The 21,759-nt window shown below is 40.1% G+C and overlaps 1 protein-coding gene across 2 annotated transcripts in view; it reads left to right on the plus strand.

The window, feature by feature from the left end:
• Positions 1 to 10,509, plus strand: part of LOC149456202 (NXPE family member 1-like) — a 50,948-nt gene extending 40,439 nt beyond the window's left edge. For both annotated transcript variants that reach the window (XM_089685344.1, XM_089685345.1), the window contains exon 6: positions 7,837 to 10,509. In XM_089685344.1, the coding sequence (XP_089541470.1) occupies positions 7,837 to 8,375 (539 nt within the window). In that variant the 3' untranslated portion in view covers positions 8,376 to 10,509. The remainder of the gene's footprint in view (positions 1 to 7,836) is intronic.
• Positions 10,510 to 21,759: the final 11,250 nt, after the last annotated feature.

The raw sequence follows: 21,759 nt of genomic DNA on the forward strand, positions 1-21,759 counted from the left end.
AATCATGTTACATGGACTGCTGTGCATTTCTTAAAAATGCAACAGAAAATGCATAGGTGTGAACCTAGACTAAATGCACTTTAAAACAAGGCCTCGCTGACCTCTGTAGCTGAAGGCACTGGGGAGTAATTAGTGATGAGCTTAACATACTGTACCTGGGGTTCATTTCAGGGTGGGTTTGCCAAACAGTATGATGCCGAATCCAAACCCTATTGAAGATGAATCTTAGAAATCAGTAATGTCCATTTTCTAAAAAAAAAAAATTTAAAGATCCTGTTTGGCAGGAGCAATGACTTTAATAATGGTTAAAGTGTTACTAAACCCAGGACCCTGCATTCACTATATCTGGTCTCCCACTGTACCAAGAAATTGGAAATGCATTTATTTTAGTAAATATAAACTGCCAAATACCTTTTCTCATCAGCAGTTAGAGCAGTCTTGTGACTTCTATCAGTGTCCAGCTGAGCACTGGTTAAAGCTTGTAGGAGGAGTTTTCAGCCTGCTCTGACTGTCATATGAGGCTGCATATCTCCCAACCCTCTTTCTGGACAGTGCTGATTTGTTCTGTGTTGATCACATGCTCTCTCCCAAAGGGGAAAAAAACTCTTTAGCAATACACACTAAACTGAGCATGTGCAGAGTGACTCCCAGAGCTCTCTACTATCAGCAAATGGATTGGGGACAGTAGAAGGGAGAATCAGAGAAGACAGGATCAAAAAGCCTTTTTACACAATGTGAAGGATTAACCCTCAGGTTCCACAGTGAGTATAGCAAGCTTGCTTTACTTAGCGGCATACTTACCATGAGGCAAACAAGGCATTTACCTAGGGTGGCAATTTTCAGGGGGGCAGCATCACCTCCCAGAAGAAGGGACACAAGTAGCCGGGATGGGGACCTGGTGAGGACCTGAGGAGGATGCGCAGTGCTGGAGGGTGCGGGGATGGCCAGATGTTTCTTTTATTCCAGAAGGTAAGGCTACCGGAATCGTGTGGTGGACTGTAGTGTGGTGTATTCTTTCCTCTACAAGTCCACCTCCTCCTTCCCGGTCCACACACTCACCAGCACCCCGGATAAAGCCGCCCCAGCTGCCATTCTCAGTGTGTAACTGCAGAATGACTTCTTGTTCCACCGCTCTGAAGGATCCTACCCGCCTGCAAGAGAATGGGCAAAACCTGAGCAACCAAACCATACAAGTCTACAGATCTTCTCCTCACCCCCCTCATAAAACTGACAGGAGACCCAACACTTATATAAATGGGTTTGAGAAGGACATAGGACTCAGCAGAGAAACTATGTATTAAGCTTTCCCTGGATTTTGCAAGTTTGGATTGGGGCTGTAAACTTGAAGGCTCCAAAGAATATTGGATGGGATGGAGTCTTCAGTCTTGTGTTCAGGTTTTTCAGAAGTTCTGCAGGGTGTGTGTGTCCAGATGCACATACTCGTTATACGGCAGATCTGAGCATAGCTCACAAGTGGTGTAGATGGAATAGGAGTTGCTATTGCTACAAGCCTGAAGACAGAGCCCTGTTAGGAGAGCTGGAAGCACCTGGTGGAGACTACAACACTTGTGAGGGGAATTCTGGGCCCAAGGACTGGGAAAGTCTGGTCAGCTATGAGAGTTTGGGAGACTAAGAGAGGGTCTGGGAGGCTGAAGAAGCTGCAGAGGCCAGTGAATCTGAGGGGCTGGAGAGAATCTGTGAGTCTCTGGAGGAAGCAAGCTGAGGTATAAGGAAAACTTTGTCAAGAGGCCATGTAGGGCCTGAACAGAAAGGAACTGTCACCTAGGCTGAGTGAGCCTGAATAGTCAGTGGTTTGGGAGACCAAACCAAAAGGTACTGCTAACCAGAGAGCCAGGTTGCTCGGCATTTTCATTGTGTATTATTTTGAGTGAAGTGGAAACCCTCTGCATGGGAAACCTTATGATGAAAGGACTTTTCAGTTACTATTTAATAAAAGTGGACTACCAGGCCCTTACGTTTAGTTCCTGTCTGGAGTGAACTCACTAAAAACGCATCTACCGTTGTGCTAAGCACACAATATAGAGAGAGAGAACCACACACTACTGGACTGATAGTACACTGTATACATGTCAGCACCTGTGATAGTGAGCTCTTAATCCACAGCTTGGGGTTCCCCAGGGCGCAGAGTCTAAGCCCCAGCCTGCTTGTTCACCAGAGCCCCTGATGGTGGGGATGGACTTGGAGCAGGCTGGAACCAGGTCGCAGCCCCCAGGTACACCCAGTTGAGGTAGAAGAGACCACTAGCAGGAGCAGGGTACAATGGGAGCAGACTCAGGAGATCCAGTAGGCAAGCCAAGGTCAGGACAGGCAGAAGACAAGCAATGTCAGGAACAAAGCCAGGGTTGGTACACGGAAGACAATATAGGAGGAATGTCAGGGACAAGCCAGGGTTGGTACAGCTATATACTTGAACAGATTCTCAGCAGCACACAGGGGAGCTCAGGCAAAGTGAGCCAGACTGAGCATATCTTAAATAGACAAGCCAGCTAGGAGGCGGGCCAGGAAATGATGAAAGGGAAGCACATAAATCCCAGGGAATAGCAGACGACGCCCATAGGTGAGCACAGAGAAACACACATGTGAAAGAATAGCAAGGAGATAAGACAAAACAAACAAGAGGCTGCAGGCTTACTTGTGACAATATGTATAGAACCATGCACACCACAACTACATCCCCTACGTGGTGTTGGTGGGGGATGGGAGGGTTGTATTGCAGTGATGGGGGGGGAGGGGGTTGGTTGAGTTGTGCCTGATTTTTACACTCTTGGCTTTACTACATATACAGACTGATTTTACTGTTATGGGTTTAATAACACTTTAACCACTTGCCCTCCTGCAGATTTACCCCCCTTCATGACCAGGCCATTTGTTTGCGTTACGGAGCTGTGTTACTCTGACAATTGTATGGTCATGCAACTCTGCACCCAAATGAAATTTACATCCTTTTTTTTCCCCCCACAAATTGAGCGTTCTTTCTGTGGTATTTGATCGGTTTTTATTTTTTGCGCTATAAGCAAAAAAAGGCTGACCATTTTGAGAAAAACTTTTTTGGACTTTTTGCTATTAAACATGGCCAGTAAAAATATTTCACATAAAACGTCGTTAAATTTGGGCCAAAATGTATTCTGCTCCATGTCTTTGCTAAAAAATAAAATCCCAATGCATGTAAATTAATTGGTTTATGTGAAAGTTATAGCGTTTACAAATGGTGGTATAGATAATGAGATTTCTTTTTTCTACTAGTAATGGCGGAGATCAGCGACTTTTAGTGGGACAGCTTTTAAGGCAATCACCCAGGCATGTTATTTTAACCACTTGCCCTCCAGATGACTTACCCCCTTAATGACCAGGCCTTTTCTTGCTAATCGGCGCTGCACTATTTCAACTGGTAATTGCGCAGTCATGCAATGATGTACCCAAACAAAATTTATGTCCTTTTTTTCACACAAATAGAGCTTTCTTTTGGTGGTATTTGATCACCTGTGTGCTTTTTATTTTTGGCGCTATAAACAAAAAAAGACCAAAATTTTTGGAAAAAAAAAAGTAAAAAAAAATTTTTTTTTTTTTACTTTTTGCTATAAAAATATATAGTAAACTCAGTCATAAATTTAGGACATGTATTCTGATACATGTCTTTGGTAAAATAAATGCCAATAAGTGTATGTTGATTGCTTTGTGTGAAAGTTATAGCGTCTACAAACTATGGTATAGATAATGGAATTTACACAGCTTTTACTTTCTGACTGTCCATCATATTTCTTGAGGTGATAAAATACCAGGACAGTACAAACACCCCCATATGACCCCTTTTTGGAAAGTAGACACCCTAAGCTATCTACTGAGAGGCATATTGAGTCCATAGAAGATTTTTTTTTTTTCCACACGTTTTTGTAAAATGACGAACCATTTTTTTTTTTACACAAAGTTGTTACTTAATGATATATTGCTCGCACAAGCCATGGAGATGTGGAATTACATCCCAAAATACATTCTGCTACTTCTACTGAGTATGGGGATACCACATGTGTGAGACTTTTTGGGAGCCTAGCCACATACAGGAGCCTGAAATCCAATGACCACTTTGAAAGCCTGAAGGTGTGTAACTTCCTCATTTCACTTTCTCACTACCTATCACAGTTTCGGAGGCCCTGAAATGCCAGGATAGCACCAAACCCCCCAAAATGACCCCTTTTTGGAAAGACACCCCAAGGAATTTAAAAAGAGACATGTTGATTATTTTGCAGATCTCATTTTTTCTCACAAGGTTTCAAAATATAAAAAAAGAAAATAAATATGTTTTCTTTCTTCATTTTAAAAAAACTTGTAACAAATGAGATCTGAAAAATACTCACAAGGCTGCTTATCAAATTCCTTGGGGTGTCTACTTTCCAAAAAGGGGTCATTTGGGGGGATCTGGTGCTATCCTGGTATTTCAGGGCCTCCGAAACTGTAATATGTAGTCAGAAAAAGTTATAAGGAAATAAAGCCCTTTAAAAGCCTGGAGGTGCTTATTGGATTTTGGGGTCCTGTACTTGGCTAGACTGTCAGTCTCTTACATCTGGTACCCCCATACTCAGGAGAAGTGGCAGAATGTATTTTAGGGAGTAATTCCACATATACCCATGGAATGTGTGAGCAAGAAATTATTTAAGTGACAATTTTGTGTAAATAAATAAAAAATTGTCATTTTCCAAAAACTAAAGTCTTCTATTGACGCAACATGCCTCTCAGCAAATAGCTTCAGGTGTCTACTTTACAAAAAAGGGTCATTTTGGGGGGTGGGAGTATTTTATGATCAGCATTAGATTATGATCAGCATTAGAAGTTTATGCCACACATCACTCACTCTTCTAACCACCTGAAGACCAAGCCTTTTCTGACACTTTGTTCAAATGAAAAAAAATCAGTATTTTTGCTAGGAAATTATTTTGAACCCTCAAACATTTTATATTTTTTAAGCAGACACCCTACAGAATAAAATGGTGGGTGCTGAAATGTTTTATGTCACATAGTACTGGTGCAGCGATTTTTTAAAACACAATTATTTTAAAAAATAGTTTTTTTTTATTTTAATGCACAAAAGCACAATATATTGGTAAATTATGCGGTAACTCATAAAAGATGATGCTATGTTGAGTAAATAGATACCAAACATGACATACTTTAAAACTGCACATACCATGTGCAATGGTGACAATCTGCATACATTGTTAATATCCATAGGCAACGCTTTAAAAGCCTTTACAAGCTACCATTTTTAGATTTACAGAGGAGATCTAGTGCTAGAATTACTGCCTTTGATCTGACGTTCGTGGCGATACTTCACATGCATGGTGCAACCACTGTTTACATACTGGCACGGGGTCAACTCTTGCGCACGCAGGTGCACGCGTGAGGGGACAAGGGTATTTTTTGTATTATTTTAATTATTTGTACACTGTTCCTTTCATTTTTTTTATCACTTTTAATGTTATCACAGGGAATTCAAATATACCCTATAACTTCAATGGTCATTGTCATATATTCATTTTTGAGAAATCTGGGGTCTATCAGACTCTAGATATCTTCTCTGCCCTTACATTATCTAATCAAACCAAGATCTGTGTAATCAGATGCTTTTCCCAATTTACAAATGGTGCTGTTTATATCCTGCGAAACTGAAGTGATGAAATGCTCGTAGCTTCTGACTTCTTTCCACCGATGGCACAGGACCGCCCAAGAAGGCCGTGGAAGACAGCGGGGGAGGGGGTGCATCTTCTCCCACTGCTTGTAAAAGCAAACCTGTAGCTAATTATCCACTAGGATTGCTTTTACATGAAAGCTCATCGCTGGCTGAAAAAAACGATACCTGCAGGCATCATCCTGGTATAACCACTCAAAGTCCAGTAATGTACCAGTCGCTGGTCCTTGTTGGGTGTATATGCTATGTTTGTGTATATGGCTATGGGTGTATATGGCCTGATTCTGTGAACACTGCGGTTTTGTGTGCAATGTATCAAGTGACAGTGATCTACTGACACTGCACTTGCTGGGGGAGAAGGGGGGGTAAATGTACGGGCTAAACGCAGGTGCCGGGGCTGATCCCGCTAACGCTGCATTTTCGGGGATGCTATACTAATGTGAACGTTGGTATATTGCTGATCTGATCAAAGATATTGATCCATTCAGACACTATACTAGCAATGGAGGTTTAGTGTTTAAGTGAGCGTGTTCCTGGAAATCAAGGGGTTAAATGTGATTACTGGTGTACTAGTGGGCAATCAGATGCTATCTGAAGTCGCAGGTGACACTAATACAGTGATCAGCAAAAAAATCTGTACACTGTACTAATGACACTGGTGACAGAGCAATGAAGGGGTTAAATGGGGGGGTGATCAAGGGGTTAAATATGATTACTGGTGTACTAGCGGGCAAACTGGCGCTATCTTGGAGGGGCGGTAATGCTAATGGAAGTCACCAGCGACCCTAATACAGTGATCAGTAACAAAATCTGTACACTGTAAATAATGACACTGGTGACAGGGCAGTGAATGGGTTTACTGGGGGGGCGATCAGGGGGTTAAATGTTACCTAGGGTGTTCTAACTGTAAGTACGTGCTGTATTACTCACTTTTTGTATGTCTTCTCTCTCTGGGACGGGATGTGCCCAGGCAGAGAAGATTGACATCTCCTGTCCTGTGTAACTGTCAACACGGGACAGGATAGGACAGGGACCGATCATCTAACTTTGGCCGGATATCACTGGCCGAAGTCGAATGATTGATCCTTCGGGGATCAAATCGTGACACCCGTGGGTTGGAGGAGGTGCTCGTGTGGCCCCCCCGGCTCGTGAAATCGATGGGAGCGTGAATCACGTTTATATACGTGATCCTGCGCACAGGGGCCGCCTTGTTCCTTCTCATGTTCCTTCCGGACAGGGTGGTACTCATTCCGATATTCAACTTTGTGCCTCAAGTGGCCTCCAGAGTCCATATCACACAAGAATTTGTACTTCCTAAGTCCCTCTTGAGCACCCTAAAAAGATGGCCCACATCCGATGGGCTAAGCTTTAAAATGTTACATCAAGGTGATATCTGGCATCAGGAAGTCGAAGCACTTTATTTTCATTCCAGGTGAAGAGTGTAATGATTTCACAGCTTCCAACAAGATTGTCTCTTGATTAGTGAAGCTCATCTCCTACAAGTTGAAAGTTGAAGGGGGATCACGGCACTCTCCACTAGAAGGGTCTCAACCTTGTGAGCGGCAGCAGGCCAAGTTTGACAGAAACATCCTGGATTCTGCTTTTAGCCAGAACTAAGGAGTGTGTAGCATTATCCCTCCCCTGTGTGGCTAGTTAGTTTCCCAGCTGTGCTGACATGGAGCAGTCAGGAAAACAGAAAATAGAATGAGAGATACTTACTGCAATTTTCCTTTTACGACGAGCTCCATGTCAGCACAATTCCCACCCTGCTTGGTTGGACTAGTTATAGAACACCGAGGCTGCAGGTGGATAAGGGGAGGGGTGGGCATAGCTTTGCTGACATGGAGCTTGTCAGGAAAGGAAAATTACAGTAAGGATCCGTCATTCAATTTTTCATTTTTGGTATCACATTTTCATCTGAAGATGTGCTTTAAGGTCAAAAGGAGTAAGATATGTAAGGATGAAATTTAAAGGAAAAGATTTTTTTATTATGATTACAGTTCACCATTTTAAAACTATGAATGTATGGATCACTGTTCAAAATGTCAAATCAGGCAAAATGGCAGATTTAAAGTCTTTTGTCCATCTTTGCTTCTATGTCATCTCCTTGTCTATCATCTTTTTTTTTTTTCTAGATATACATTTTCTCAATGTCTATGAAACACAATGGGCACAAAAGCATTTAGGTGTTGATACTGAGAGAAATATCCATGTTTTTTGGAAACATCACTCAAGGCCATTTATGTTTCTACTATTCGCAAGCCTCAGAGAGGAGCGCAGCATCCCACGTGAAATTGACTTAATCGGAGGAAACCAGTACACTGTGATTGCTTTCAACATTGGGGTGCATTTCAGACTATTTCCTGTGCATCACTTCATCAGGAGGCTGTACAATATCCGGCGTGCTATTGATCGCCTGCTTCTGAGAAGTCCAGAAACGAAAGTTATCATCAAGACGGAGAATACAAGTGATATGGAAAAAGAATATGAAGGAATGAGTGATTTCCATGGATATGTTCACTATTTCATTATGGAAATCATGTTTAAAGATATCAATGTTGGTTTTATACATGGTTGGGACATGACTACTGCATTTAATCACAATCAGATTCACCCACCAGAAACATATGTGAGAAATGAGATCAACATGCTGATGACATACATCTGTGGCTGACTTGATAAAAAGGTTAGTCATCGGTGTTTTATTTTCCCAATTTTGCATCATCAGGTGAAGCAGAAATATAATATCTGCTGTGCCATTTGCAAAATCTGAACGTAATGCTGCAAATCACTGGCACCCTTTGCTACCCAGCATGTGTTTTTGCCTCATCCCGGTGCTATTATTTTGACCACATTGCCTGGACAAACCCATACTTTTAACTGTTTTTCTTTAGCAGACGTACTAGGCTAATTTACTAAAGGTGAATGGACTGTTCACTTTGCATAGGAAGTTGCATTTTGCAAGATTTTCCCAGAGCTTAGTGAATGAGGTGAAATTCGGATGATTTCTATAATCCAAGCATGGGCAAGAAAAAATGTATGTTTGTTTAATTTTCCTTGAACATGATTGAGTATTCTTTTCAAAGTGAAGCTTCACCACATTAAATTTTCCTTGCAAAGGTAACAGCCTATTTTCCTCTAATAAATCAATCCCTGTAAGCATTTCAACTAGCTAAAATGTGAGTGAATACTGATAAACTTAATGCAGGCCATAGACGGGTCGTTTATCGGCCGAATTTTCATACGCATGAAAAATTGGGCGATATGCACGCTGTTAAAACAACATAGTGCAGCGCTTAACAAGGTGAAAAAGTCAATAAAGTAATAATCGAGCATCCACAGTGATTCACTGGAGAAATACGAATTCCCACGACATCCACTCTGTCAGATAACAGAAATGCGCACTCACCAGAAACGCATGGAATATGCGCATGTGTGATCATGCATCACAGGCAGTGGGTACATCAGAGGTTAGGCAGCAGGCATCTCCCTCACGGTGGGTCATCACAGACTTTTTAATCTGGTCCAGGGGTCCCCTTAAGGTCAGCCAGGTGTTCCATACAAAAAACCTCCTCTCAGGATGGCAAAGTGCTTTCTCTGTGGGGATGACAGCTCCAAGAGGGAGCCCCAGAAAACAGATGCCAGAGATAGTGTAGTATTTCCAGAAAAGTAATCTTTATTCATATAAACAGGTCAGTGTGCATACTAAACATCTGGTGAAAATAAAGATATGCAGCAGTACTGACCCCAGTAATGATGACCGCCGGGCTTCCTCGTGGCTCCGGCGGTGGAATGACGTCACGCCTGTTAGTGCACGCTGTTAGTGGGGCCAGCCCATCGGCTGTTTTTCGTGGATTCACATTTATTTTTATTGGTCATGCTGGAAAATCCACAACTGTTTTTTGTGGCCATTGGTGGCAGCATCAGCAGCGGGCCCGAGCGATTTTTCGTTTATCAGCCGAAAATTCGGCCGTTAAACGGCCCTTCTATGGCCTGCCTTACCCCATGTTTTGTGTCTGAGGACAATTCAGGACAAAAGTAGATTTGTGCGGATCAATACTCTCATCTTTAGCCAAGATGAATACTTAAATGTATTTACTACTTGAGTACCATCCTGTAACATCCTTCATTATCAGGTCAATTTTAAGTTTCCACTGTTGTGATAGCTTACAGAGAATCATGTATATCAGGAACCATGAAAAATTTACCTCCATTCTATGTGAAAACCACTCTCCCTGGTTAAATTATATTAAAAACCTCAATATTGATTGCTTTGATCTCTAATTGATAAACTATAAATATAAGTTTTGAACCCAAAACTTCAAAAACAACTAAGCCCGGTAATATTTTTATTTTTCATTCCTTTCTTATTTTTACACTTTACTACTACGCACAATCTCTAAACTTAATTATTCTTTAGGAACCATAACTTTTATAAATCATTTAATCTACATATGCTATTATCATTGTATGATCTACTCTTTTCATTTATGTTGTTTAAATCCATGCCTTGTACTTATCCTAATATAATGTATTTTATTCTCGATATATATACACAAGTATGTTGTTATATGTATGATATACATGTTAATATATCCATATTTGCATTCTCTACATAAGTTCAATGAAAATATTGTAATCAGTGTTGTTATACTTTGACTGACAATTACACCACCATGCAACGCCTTACCCAAATTAAGTTTTTATATAATTTTTTTTTCAGTCAGAGCTTTCTTTTGGTATTTAATAACTACTGTTTTTTAAAAAAAAATTATATAATGGAAAAATAAAGTGTTAAACTATTCTAATCTGCTGCTGCTATGATCTGTGTTTTGCTGTGTGTTTTCTTCGTTGAAAGAGGGAAGGGATTGAAGATGTAAATACCATACTGTTTACAGTGCATCTGTGATTGGTCTCTCTATGCCCAATAACCGTGAATCCCGGATACCGAGCCACTTACAGATACAGATCAATTCTGTACACAGGGTACATGAACTGAGCTGACTGAGAATGGCATTGTTCACAGGCATGAACGGACACTCAGGCTACCTGACAGCACTTTATCCAATGCCATTTAAAAATGGTTCTGGGTAAATACCTATGCACCACTTTGCTGTTGACAAATGTATGGCAGTAGGTACCGTAAGTGGTAATTAAGGCTAGGATCAGTTTCCAATGTGCAATAACTAAAGGCAACTGATCAAATTGTACCCCTCTTTGGATTGACTACATTAAAGGATAAATTCACCTTTTGGATAAAAATAATAAATGCACATTTTTTTGCAGGTAACAAAATGTACATTTCATATTTTTGTCCAAAGGATCCTGGAAAGCATTGTACCAGCGATGTGTAGATCGCTGATGCCATGCAGATCTCCTTCAGACCTGTCAGTATATCTGCTTGCTGTACGAGATGTATGGTCAAGTAGGTATTCTGAGAGGAAGTTTCAATAAACTACTACAGCACTCCACAGTGCTGTGGTAGTTCATTGAAAACTACAAGTGCCCCACCACTAAGGAGCCCCACACGGCTGCGCGGTTTTCAAATCTGACGGATAGTATTGGGAAACTTCTCCCTGTATTATCTGTCAGAGGGAGGAGAGGGGGCGAGTGTGGCTGCAGCTATGGGAACATGTTACATGTTTTAGGAGGGAACATGTAACCTGTTCTCAAAGGTGAGCTTATACTTTTAAAGTGGTATTAAACCTAAAAACATGCACTTATTAATTTTTGCAGCTGACTAATTCTTAGATTTGATGGCTGTATTAGCTTTTTCTTTTAGGCATACTTGCTTTTATTTTCACATGATGATCCAGCCAGTAAGTCTGTTTTTCAAAGAACAAGATGTCCTGCTGATTTAGCAGTAGAGGGTTGAGACAAACTATTACCACAGACAGGGGTGTTTACAATGATCAGCTTTTATTTATTTGTAGCACTACCCCTTAGGTGTCGCTAGAGGATTGGGTTCTCCTATAATCCTGCACAGCCAGGCATCACACATCTTCACAAAAGCTTGCATCCAGAGTCAGAAATAAGTCCTTGAGCTTTGGTTTTGTTTTTTTAGGGGATTTGAACTGGGATAGGGTTAGGGTGTGCAGAATGCCCAAGGGAAACTGATAAACTGAGGACAACTTTCTGGAACTATTTACAAGCCTCCCCCGCAGCACAGCCTTTGTTGAAGAGCTAGCCAGCGTCTCCTTAGTGTACCACCCCAGACCCTAGATGAACTTCTATTCTCTCAGCAATCTGGAGATATCCCTGAACAGGGGATCCAATTCCTGTCACTTTAAGAGATGAACAGTCACTGGTAGATAGCTAATCTGGTTTCCCACCAGAGTGCTTCTTCCCCTATCTGCCCAGGGGGTGTAGTTGTACTCATTCAGACCCTCTCCTGTACCGCTTGTGGGTTGCTGGCTGCTACCAGGCCTATCAGCTGGGCTGCTCCTTCCCTGCCATACAGGTGGTCCTCTCTGAGGGCTGGAGAGCTGTGAGCTTTTCTCTTGTCCAGCCCATTTCACTGGGCTGCCTCCTTCCTTCCCTCAGCCTCACATCTTTCTTTCTATCTTCCACCCCAACTCTTCTGCTACTGAGCAGGCTCCAACACTTTTAAGTGTGTCCAGCCCCTTGCCAACCACTTGTTGGGGATTGGCTAGGATCTCTAAAAAGTGCAGCCAGCCACTCCTTAGATCCACCCACTGCCATTAGGGCTTTTCTCCAAAATCCCCAGAGCAATCAGGACTCTAGCTCCCTCTAGCTAAACTAGGAGGGTGCTACATGTTTAGGTAAAACCATTTTCCCAAAAGAAAATAAACTGTTGCTGTAACTGCTAATAAAGTGTTTGCTGGATTTTGGCTTCAATGTGTTAGGGTATCTAAATCTCCTAGTCCATCTAACACAACTCTCTGCCCAGATTAACAATGCTGTGGTCCAAAGTTGTCATCCAGAGTGTAGGCACGCTAATACAGGAAGTGTGTTACTGGCCAGATCATAGGTGAAAACAAAGGGAAAAGGGCCTTAAAAAAAGAAATGAATGCAGCCACCACATCACACTAGTGATTGGTAAGCTACAATACATTACATTTTTGGTTTTGGATTAAATACCACTTTAGACTGTGTGACATGGGGTAGTTAGCTGTCATGGTAGATGTGTTGTTTTAGAGAGTCCACGGCAGACAAGAACTATTTTTAGGGGTTTGGTAACCCACTTTTATTTAAAAGAAAGCAAAAGTTTACAAATGATTTCCCACACAGGGGATCTTCTCCAACTTGAACAGAAATTCTTACACTGCAAAAGCCACCTAGCTCATAAGCTCACTCAGTTTCACTTGCAGTATCTCTCCTGGATACTTGGCTCTCCAGCCTTTAGACACAGCACCTTGCTGTAAGGCCCACCTCTGGCCTATGGATGGGGGTTCTCCTGACACCCTGATAGGAGCCGACCCGACTCCTGGAACTGAGACCATGGTTTGTTGGCTTCCAAGTTGGTCCTCTGCCCCTTCAAATGAGACCTTCCGTCTTCCCCACTGGGAATCCTGAGCTATTCTCAGACCTGAGTATATAACAACACCTCACAGCTGTGTACTCCAGATTGCAGGTGTCTAGCAAAATCCAGATACAGGATTGATTGTTCTGATCCAGAGCTGCAGAAACCAGAGAAATCCTGCACACACTTATGCTAGTAGTAAGCTTGCCTCTTACAAAATCTAGTGTAAAATTTCCTAATCACACAGTGGCATGGCCTTGCACTGCCACATATCCCCCCTTTGTTTGAAACTAGAGGGCGGAACACCTAAACTGTGGTTGGGACACCTCTGTGCCAGCTGTTAGTTGCATAGGGCTAACTTTTTTCCAGGTATGCTTCCATAAACAGTTCATTATGGCACCTCTGTGCCAGCTATCATGAACAGGAACAAAACCTCATGCGCTCTAGGACTCAAAACAAGGGTGGAAAGGTGAAAGAATTCCTTGAAACAGTTCCACAAGTGCATGGAAGGTTCTGCAGCAAAAAAGGCTGAGGAAGCCCGACCAAAACTGTGAAGTGAAGCAAAAAGAGCACACCAACCTTGCGCATTACCTCAAACTATGAATTTATTAAAAAAATATATATATACTCATAAACAAGGAAGTATAACAAGCATAAACAGATCCCCAAGGAAATTGAAGTGTAAAGCCAGTGTGTGAGTCACATCATGAGGGTAGACTCTCAAAGTGAGGCTGACGCGTTTCGAAGGTTGACCCTTCTTCATCAGAGCTAACAGCACAATGAGTGCCCTCCACCATATATACTTAGGGAATGAATGTAGGCCCTCACATCTGGGCAGGGCTGTCCCCAGACAGGAGGAGGGGCAAAGGTGTCATCAAAACATGCCGGCAGCACTAATACACGTCATTTGATGCAAGAAACAAATATGCGATCATGAAACACAAAAAATGTATTAAATTACAAAAATCAGTTCCAAATAATACATTAAAAAACTCATGACATATGCAGAGGTATATCTCCTGATCCAGAATGCATAATTGGTTGTAATGACCATGTCTAAAAGCAGATACCTAGATTGTCCATGTATGGGCTGTCAAACCGATAGTTGATTCAGCAAATCTTTGTCTTTAAATGACCATGTATAGTGAAGTCAAGGCGTTAGCATAGTTATATAGTTATAGTTATATCAGGCCATCATCAGAAGGAGATCAAGTGTAGCGATAATGATAAAGTTATATCGGGCCATCAGCAGAGTGAGATAAAGTGCAGCAATGATAGTAAAGTATAATGGGTCATCAGCAGAGGGAGATCAAGTGCAGCAGTGGAAATAACCGCTTGGGGCTGCTGCTAGTGAATTGTGATGGAAGGCAATGGAACGCACCCCCACGGAGCATGACTATAACGGTGCATGCGCAGTGTAGGTGATGACTCGCCGGCGTCGTCCGTGGAACACAAGTCCAATAGACCACTGTGCATGCGTGAGTAGGCGGCTTCCATCTCCGACAGATGTAACAACCCGCGGTGGAGCGCACCTCCATACTGGACCGAAAAGGAGGCTGGGTGCTGCATTCCAGCCGCAGCCATCGATCAAAAGCAAAGAGCCCCCCAACAGATGGGGTTACATGCCGGTCCTCTAACTCACTATGATCAGGAGATAATTAACTTGAGATCAGAGAATGTGTAATTAGCAGAGGATTCACAGACAATAATGGTGAATCGGGGGCAGTGGTGTCCATAGGAAAAATTGCAATAATAGGATGATAAAAAATTGTTGGTAACGAAAAACCACAACAATGTATGTATAATCATAAGGATGCATATAAAAGGAGACTGATGTGTATATGTATGTAACATAACCATAAAAATAATAATAATGATAAACACTGATGAATAAAAATTATATACAATGAATAAAACTTAGGACTGCACTAAAATGGAGATATTAAGAATGAATAAAAATGACTAAAAACTGGAATCAAACAATCACACTACAGAACTGAAAGGGGGGTGCTGCAATATTATTGGAGGAAATATGTGAAAAATTACAGCAATAAAGGTATAAATGAATTAATTAACTAATTGAATGCTAAATATTGAATCAAAATGCTAGACACAATAACACTAAGAACAATGGTCCTATTGGTAATAATAATAATAGTAGTAGAAAAGCGCTTCAATTCACCCCCTACTCTCAAGTGTGTATGGATCGTGAGTGACCATATGTATTGATTATACACTGTTTCGGTGATATAATGATCTAATTGAAATTGAATTTAATTGAATTTCCTTTAGTTTTAATGTCAGCATCTAACCCAAGTGATATAAGAGATAGAGATATCTCTCAGGTTTATAAACCCCCTTATTTTCCAAGAAAACAGGGTGGAGGACGCCTTCTTAATAATTATAACGAGCTTTATTCACCCAAATGGAAGAATTAAGGGCCCACAGGCAGGCCGCCATATCATGTTCCAAATCAATATCAGATTCCCACCTAACAGATTTCAATCTTTTGAGGATTATGGAGAAGAATCTCATGACACCTCTTATTACTTAGCACCCTCTTATGGAAGGAGGGGAGATAGAAGAGGAAGGGTATATATGAGGGGACGATCTACTCCGTTTTTTCCAATGGGACGAGGAAGGGTGTATTATATAGAAAGAGAACAAGAGGGTGTAGAGCAGGGAGGAAGGTCCAGCGCAAAAAAAAATGGAGAATGGAGTAAAAGTTGCAGGAATTTATCATTTAAGTAGTACAATATTGACACATAAAGAAAATAATATTTTAAATTTGGGTTTAAAATGTGCCCCTAAAAATTCTATTAATAAATTCAACGTTTACATAGATGTACATAAATATGTACAACAAATAAATCTTAAAAAATATTTTCTTAATAATCCAAGAATTAACGTTAATAAACAAACCCAAGAGGGTATGTGTTTAGATAGTGGTCTTCACAATAAATCCACATTTAATCCTCCTAATGTAGCTAATCAATGTATAGATGTATTTAAAAAATTGATTATTAGGGATTTGGAATCAATTAATCCGATTAAATGTATCAATGCCCCATACATCATGGAGGGGATAAAGAAAATTTAGACAAGAGGAAGGACATTATAATTAGACCTGCGGATATGGGAGGTGGTGTCGTTATATTAAAGTGGTGTACATGCAACAGTTAAAAACTATGTTGAATGATGATAAAGTATATCTAAATCTATTGAAAAATCCTACACATAGGTATAGGGATGAATTTAGATTATTAGTAAAGTGGGGTTATCAAAATCAAGTTTTAAATAAGAAGGAAAGAAAATAATTGGTACCTACTTGCTGCAGATTGCCTGTGATATACACTCTTTTAAAGATACATAAGAACATAACTTGTCCTCCAGCCAGACCTTTAGTCAACGGTATAGGGACTGTGTCAGCGAGATTAGGGGAATATTTGGATATATTTCTGCAAAACAGTGTTGTACAAACCAAGGCTTACTTAAAGGATACTAAAGATTTATTGAAATTACTCCAGGGTATTCAATGTGATATAAACCAACAGATTTATATGGTTACGGCTGATGTATCATCAATGTATACTATTATCACTATGATGCCATGTTGGCCCTGAATTGGGCTCTTAGTCAAAGGGAAGATCTTCCTCATATCCAAAAAGGTTTTTTGGGGAATGCCTTGGACTTTTGCCTAAAACACAACTATTTCTGGTTTGATAACAGTTACTATGAACTGCTGAGTAGCGTGGCTATGGGAGCCAAATTTGCACCCACTTTGGCGAATATATTTATGGCAGAATGGGAGGATAGGTTTGTTTTTTAGAATCGCAGGCCTGAATTGATCTTCTATAAAAGATTTATTGATGACTTGTTGTTTATCTGGAGAGGATCGGATGTTGAGTTGCATCAATTCATGTCGTATTTAAATAATAATAAGAATCATATAAAATTAGAATATCAATTCAGTTCTGAATCTATACATTTTTTGGATGTTACCATCATGAGAAGGATTGATGGGTTTGCCACAAAGGTTTATTTTAAACCTACTGATAGAAAAAGTTATCTTTCTGTTAGAAGTGGACACCATCCTACTTGGTTAAAGAATATACCTAGGGGTCAGTATATGAGAATCAGGAGGAATTGTTCAGATGAATGTGACTACACTTCACAGGTTAAAATAATTTCCAAAAGGGTCCAGCAAAAGTGATATTCCCAGGACTTTTTAAGTCAAGTTGAGAGGGACATTTTAGAAATACCTAGATAACAATGTTTAATGGATAAACAAAAGGTTGAAACTAATCAACATCAATGGAGTTTCTTGTCTGACTTTCATTGTCAGTACAAGGATGTAGAACACATTTTTAGAAAGCACTGGCATATTTTGTTGATGGATAAAGCATTGGGAAAGTTTTTACCAATTACACCTAAATTTATTTATAGGAGAGCCCCAAATTTGGGGGAAAAAGTTTTTGGGAAAATAATAGATGCCCTCAAAATTACATATGTGTTCCCTCATAATAAGGGGTTTAAAACATGCGGAAAATATAGAGCTTGCCGTACTGTTAGAAACACTAAAACATTTACCACTACTTTCACTGTTGTGAATGTGGAGCACGAATTCACCATATCGGAATTGATCAATTATGACACTACCCATGTACAGTTGTGGCCAAAATTATTCAACCCCCACTGAAATTGAGTGTTTTGGCCAGTTTGACATTGCTTTTGATCATTCAGTCATCTTGCTTACATTTACATTAAAGAGGCACTTGTAGGTCAGACAAATATAACATAACAGTTATAATGAAATAACCACAAATGTCTTTTCTGTGCTCACAGCATTATCAGTTTTATTCAACCCCCAAGTGACATTCAATCTTAGTACTTAGTACAGCATCCTTTTACAGTTATAACAGCTTTTAAACGTGAAGCATAGCTTGACACAAGTGTCTTGCAGCGATCTACGGGTATCTTCGCCCATTCTTCATGGGCAAAGGCCTCCAGTTCAGTCACATTCTTAGGCTTGCGCACTGCAACTGCTTTCTTTAAGTCCCACCAGAGGTTCTCAATCGGATTTAAGTCTGGTGACTGCGATGGCCACTCCAAAATGTTCCAGCCTTTCCTCTGCAACCATGCTCTAGTGGACTTGGAGGTATGCTTGGGATCATTGTCCTGTTGAAAGGTCCAACGTCTCCCAAGCCTCAGGTGTGTGACGGACTGCATCACGTTTCCATCCAATATCTCCTGGTACTGAAGAGAATTCATGGTACCTTGCACACGCTGAAGCTTCCCTGTACCTGCAGAAGCAAAACAGCCCCAAAGCATGATTGACCCTCCACCATGCTTCACAGTAGGCAAGGTGTTCTTTTCATCATAGGCCTTGTTCTTCCTCCTCCAAACATAGCGTTGATCCATGGGCCCAAACAGTTCTAATTTTGTTTCATCAGTCCACAGAACACTATCCCACAACTTTTGTGGTTTGTCCACATGGCTTTTGGCATACTGCAGTCGACTCTTCTTATTCTTTGGAGACAGCAAGGGGGTACGCCTGGGAGTTCTGGCACGGAGGCCTTCATTACGCAGTGTGCGTCTTATTGTCTGGGCTGAAACTTCTGTACCCACATCTGACAAATCTTTTCTCAGTTCCTCAGCAGTCACACGGGGACTTCTCTCCACTCTACGCTTCAGGTAGCGCACAGCAGTCGAAGTCAGCATCTTCTTTCTGCCACGACCAGGTAGCGTTTCAACAGTGCCCTTTGCCTTGAATTTGCGAATGATGCTTCCTAAGGTGTCTCTTGGTATGTTTAACATCTTTGCAATCTTCTTATAGCCATTGCCCTTCCTGTGAAGAGAAATCACCTCTTCTCTTGTCTTCCTGGACCATTCTCTTGCCTTCACCATGTTTGTAACCACACCAGTAAATGTCTAGAAGGAGCTGAGTATCACAGTCATTTTAAAGCTGCCTAATTGGTGCTTATTATGCTTGATTGCTGCTCGGTGACATCCACAGGTGTTTTCAATACCTGATGGAAAGCACCTGTATGAACCTCTGTTCTTCAGAGTGGTAGTCTTTAAGGGGTTGAATAATTGTGGCAATGAAGAAACCACATAAGAACCATTTACTACTGTATTACATAAACAATTGATGTCATTTTAGTTGCATTTGGGTAGTTACAACGTCCTTGTAGGATTTGATTCTGAATACAATTCCAAATGTACACTATAGTCCCTAAACCCCTTTACAGCATTGGGGGTTGAATAATTTTGGCCACAACTGTAGTATATTTGTTACAATGTCCATGTAATTTGATTTATGTTGGGAGAACAAAAAGACCACTAAAAGCACGCATAGCAGAACATATAAAAAACATCAAAATAGGTTTCAAGTATCATAGTGTATCAGAACACTTTTGTAAACATCATCATAAGGATCCTTCCTTATTAAAATTTTGGGGAATTGATTGGATACCCCCCAAATGGAAGGGATCAAATAGAGTTAGGGATCTATCTAAATGTGAAACTAAATAGATCTTTCTTCTTAAATCATTAACCCCATATGGATTAAACGTTGAATTAGATTTAAACTGCTTCATTAGTGATCTTTGAAGCTCTATTAGTAGGTGAAACCCAAAAAAATAAATTATTGTACTCCATTATTGTTAATAGATGAGTTACAGTTAGTTTATAAATAAAAAAAAATTATTTTTATTTTATATAATTTTACATATATTTTATTATTTTTTAGGATTTTATAATTTTATATGTACTAATTAAAGTTTAAGTTTATAATATATGGTTGTGTAATACGTTTGTAAAAGCCCAAAGATGTATGATATTCATATCTGTCAATAGATTGTTGATATATATTTATGTACTGTTATGTATATTGAATAGTCTGCCCTTTAATATGGGAGTAATAAGGGATCATTTCTGCCAGGTTATGGGTATAATAATGAGGTATTGATTAACTACTAATAATATATGTTTGACGATATATGGATATACCAGCTAAATATGTTTGTGGATATTTAATAATATATACCATCTTATCCATGTTTGACATTGAGTTGTAGAGACATATAATATGTGTTTTAAACTCTTGCGCTCTTAAATATGGCAGTCGTGATGATTAACATCTGCCAGGTTATGGGCTGTATTTTCGTTTGTCAAAATCAACCAATTAGTAACACTGCATATGTATCCTGCACGCTGTAAAAGCGTGAAACCACATCACTTAGCCACTCCCTATGAATAAACCCGGAAGTGACGAAAAGCATCAGGGATTGGCTGAGCGAAAACCGGCAGTGACGATCTTTGGAACCGGAAATGACGTGGGTTGTCTGAGAGCGAGGACCGGAAGTGGTGAGAGCGCTGTGCGGTCTACCCTCTCTGACATTACCTTCACTAATGTAGAGATCTATATCTTTGGGCTTATCTTGCATTTTGTTCTTGTAAGTGAGTTTCTTTGAGCAGAGATGAAATGGTTTTAAAGGATACTGCACCATTTTCTATTTCCTTTCTTTCATATGATATGGAGAGTCATTACCAGGGATTGTAAATCTGGAATGTTGGAGCCATTCTGGAAAGGTCACTGTTGAGAGTCAGTTACAAAAGCTATTGATTTGGAGTGTTGGAACCATTCTGAGAAAAATCGATGTATATGAGCGATTATCCTGGTCTGGAGACATATATATTTATACCAGAGCGCATTTTGCCAACCATGAGAGTGGGAGTCAAATAAAGTTGGTGAGTGTACACCTAAAGGGGGAGCACAGCACAGTTTGGATATTTATTTACAATCACGTGGTGATTTATTTTGATAATCCAATCTACTCGGTGATTACAAAAAGGACTTTATTTATGGACTTTTCGTTTATATGATTTACAGAGCGCTGCATTTATATTTTGTTATTCCAAAATATTATTTATTTGTTACAATTTTTGTTTACAACAGAAATCAGCGGCTACACATAGTTTTATAATATATATTGTTTGTTATTCACTGTTTTTTTTTGTTTTGAGCGCAGTTTATATTTAGAAAGTGGCATTTTTTATATATATGTTTTATATATATATATATATATATACTGTATATATACGGTGTGTCATATATATTTCCTGTACTATGCCTGCAGTCCATTGGTTCAGAATTTTTTTTCTTGTTTTCCTCCTCTAAAATCGAGGTGCATCTTATGGAGCAAAAATACGGTGTGTGTGTGTGTGTATATATATATATATATATATATATATATATATATATATATATATATATATATACACATATACACTATATTGGGACACCCCTCCAAATCATTGAATTCAAATGTCCCAATCACCACCATGACCACAGGTGTATAAAATCAAGCACCTAGGCAGGTAGAATGCTTCTACAAACCTTTGTGTAAGAATGGGTCACTCACAAGAACTCAGTGAATTTAAGTGTGGTACTGTGATAAGTTGCCACCTGTGCAATAAATCTATCTCTGATGTTTCCTTGCTACCAAATATTCCACAGTCAACTGTTAGCGGTATTGTAACAAAGTGGAAGCAACAGGGAACAACAGCAACC

Source organism: Staurois parvus, unplaced genomic scaffold (genome assembly GCF_062004578.1).
Source record: "Staurois parvus isolate SC_StPar_1 unplaced genomic scaffold, SC_StPar_1.0 ptg000371l, whole genome shotgun sequence".
NCBI classification, from domain to species: domain Eukaryota; kingdom Metazoa; phylum Chordata; class Amphibia; order Anura; family Ranidae; genus Staurois; species Staurois parvus.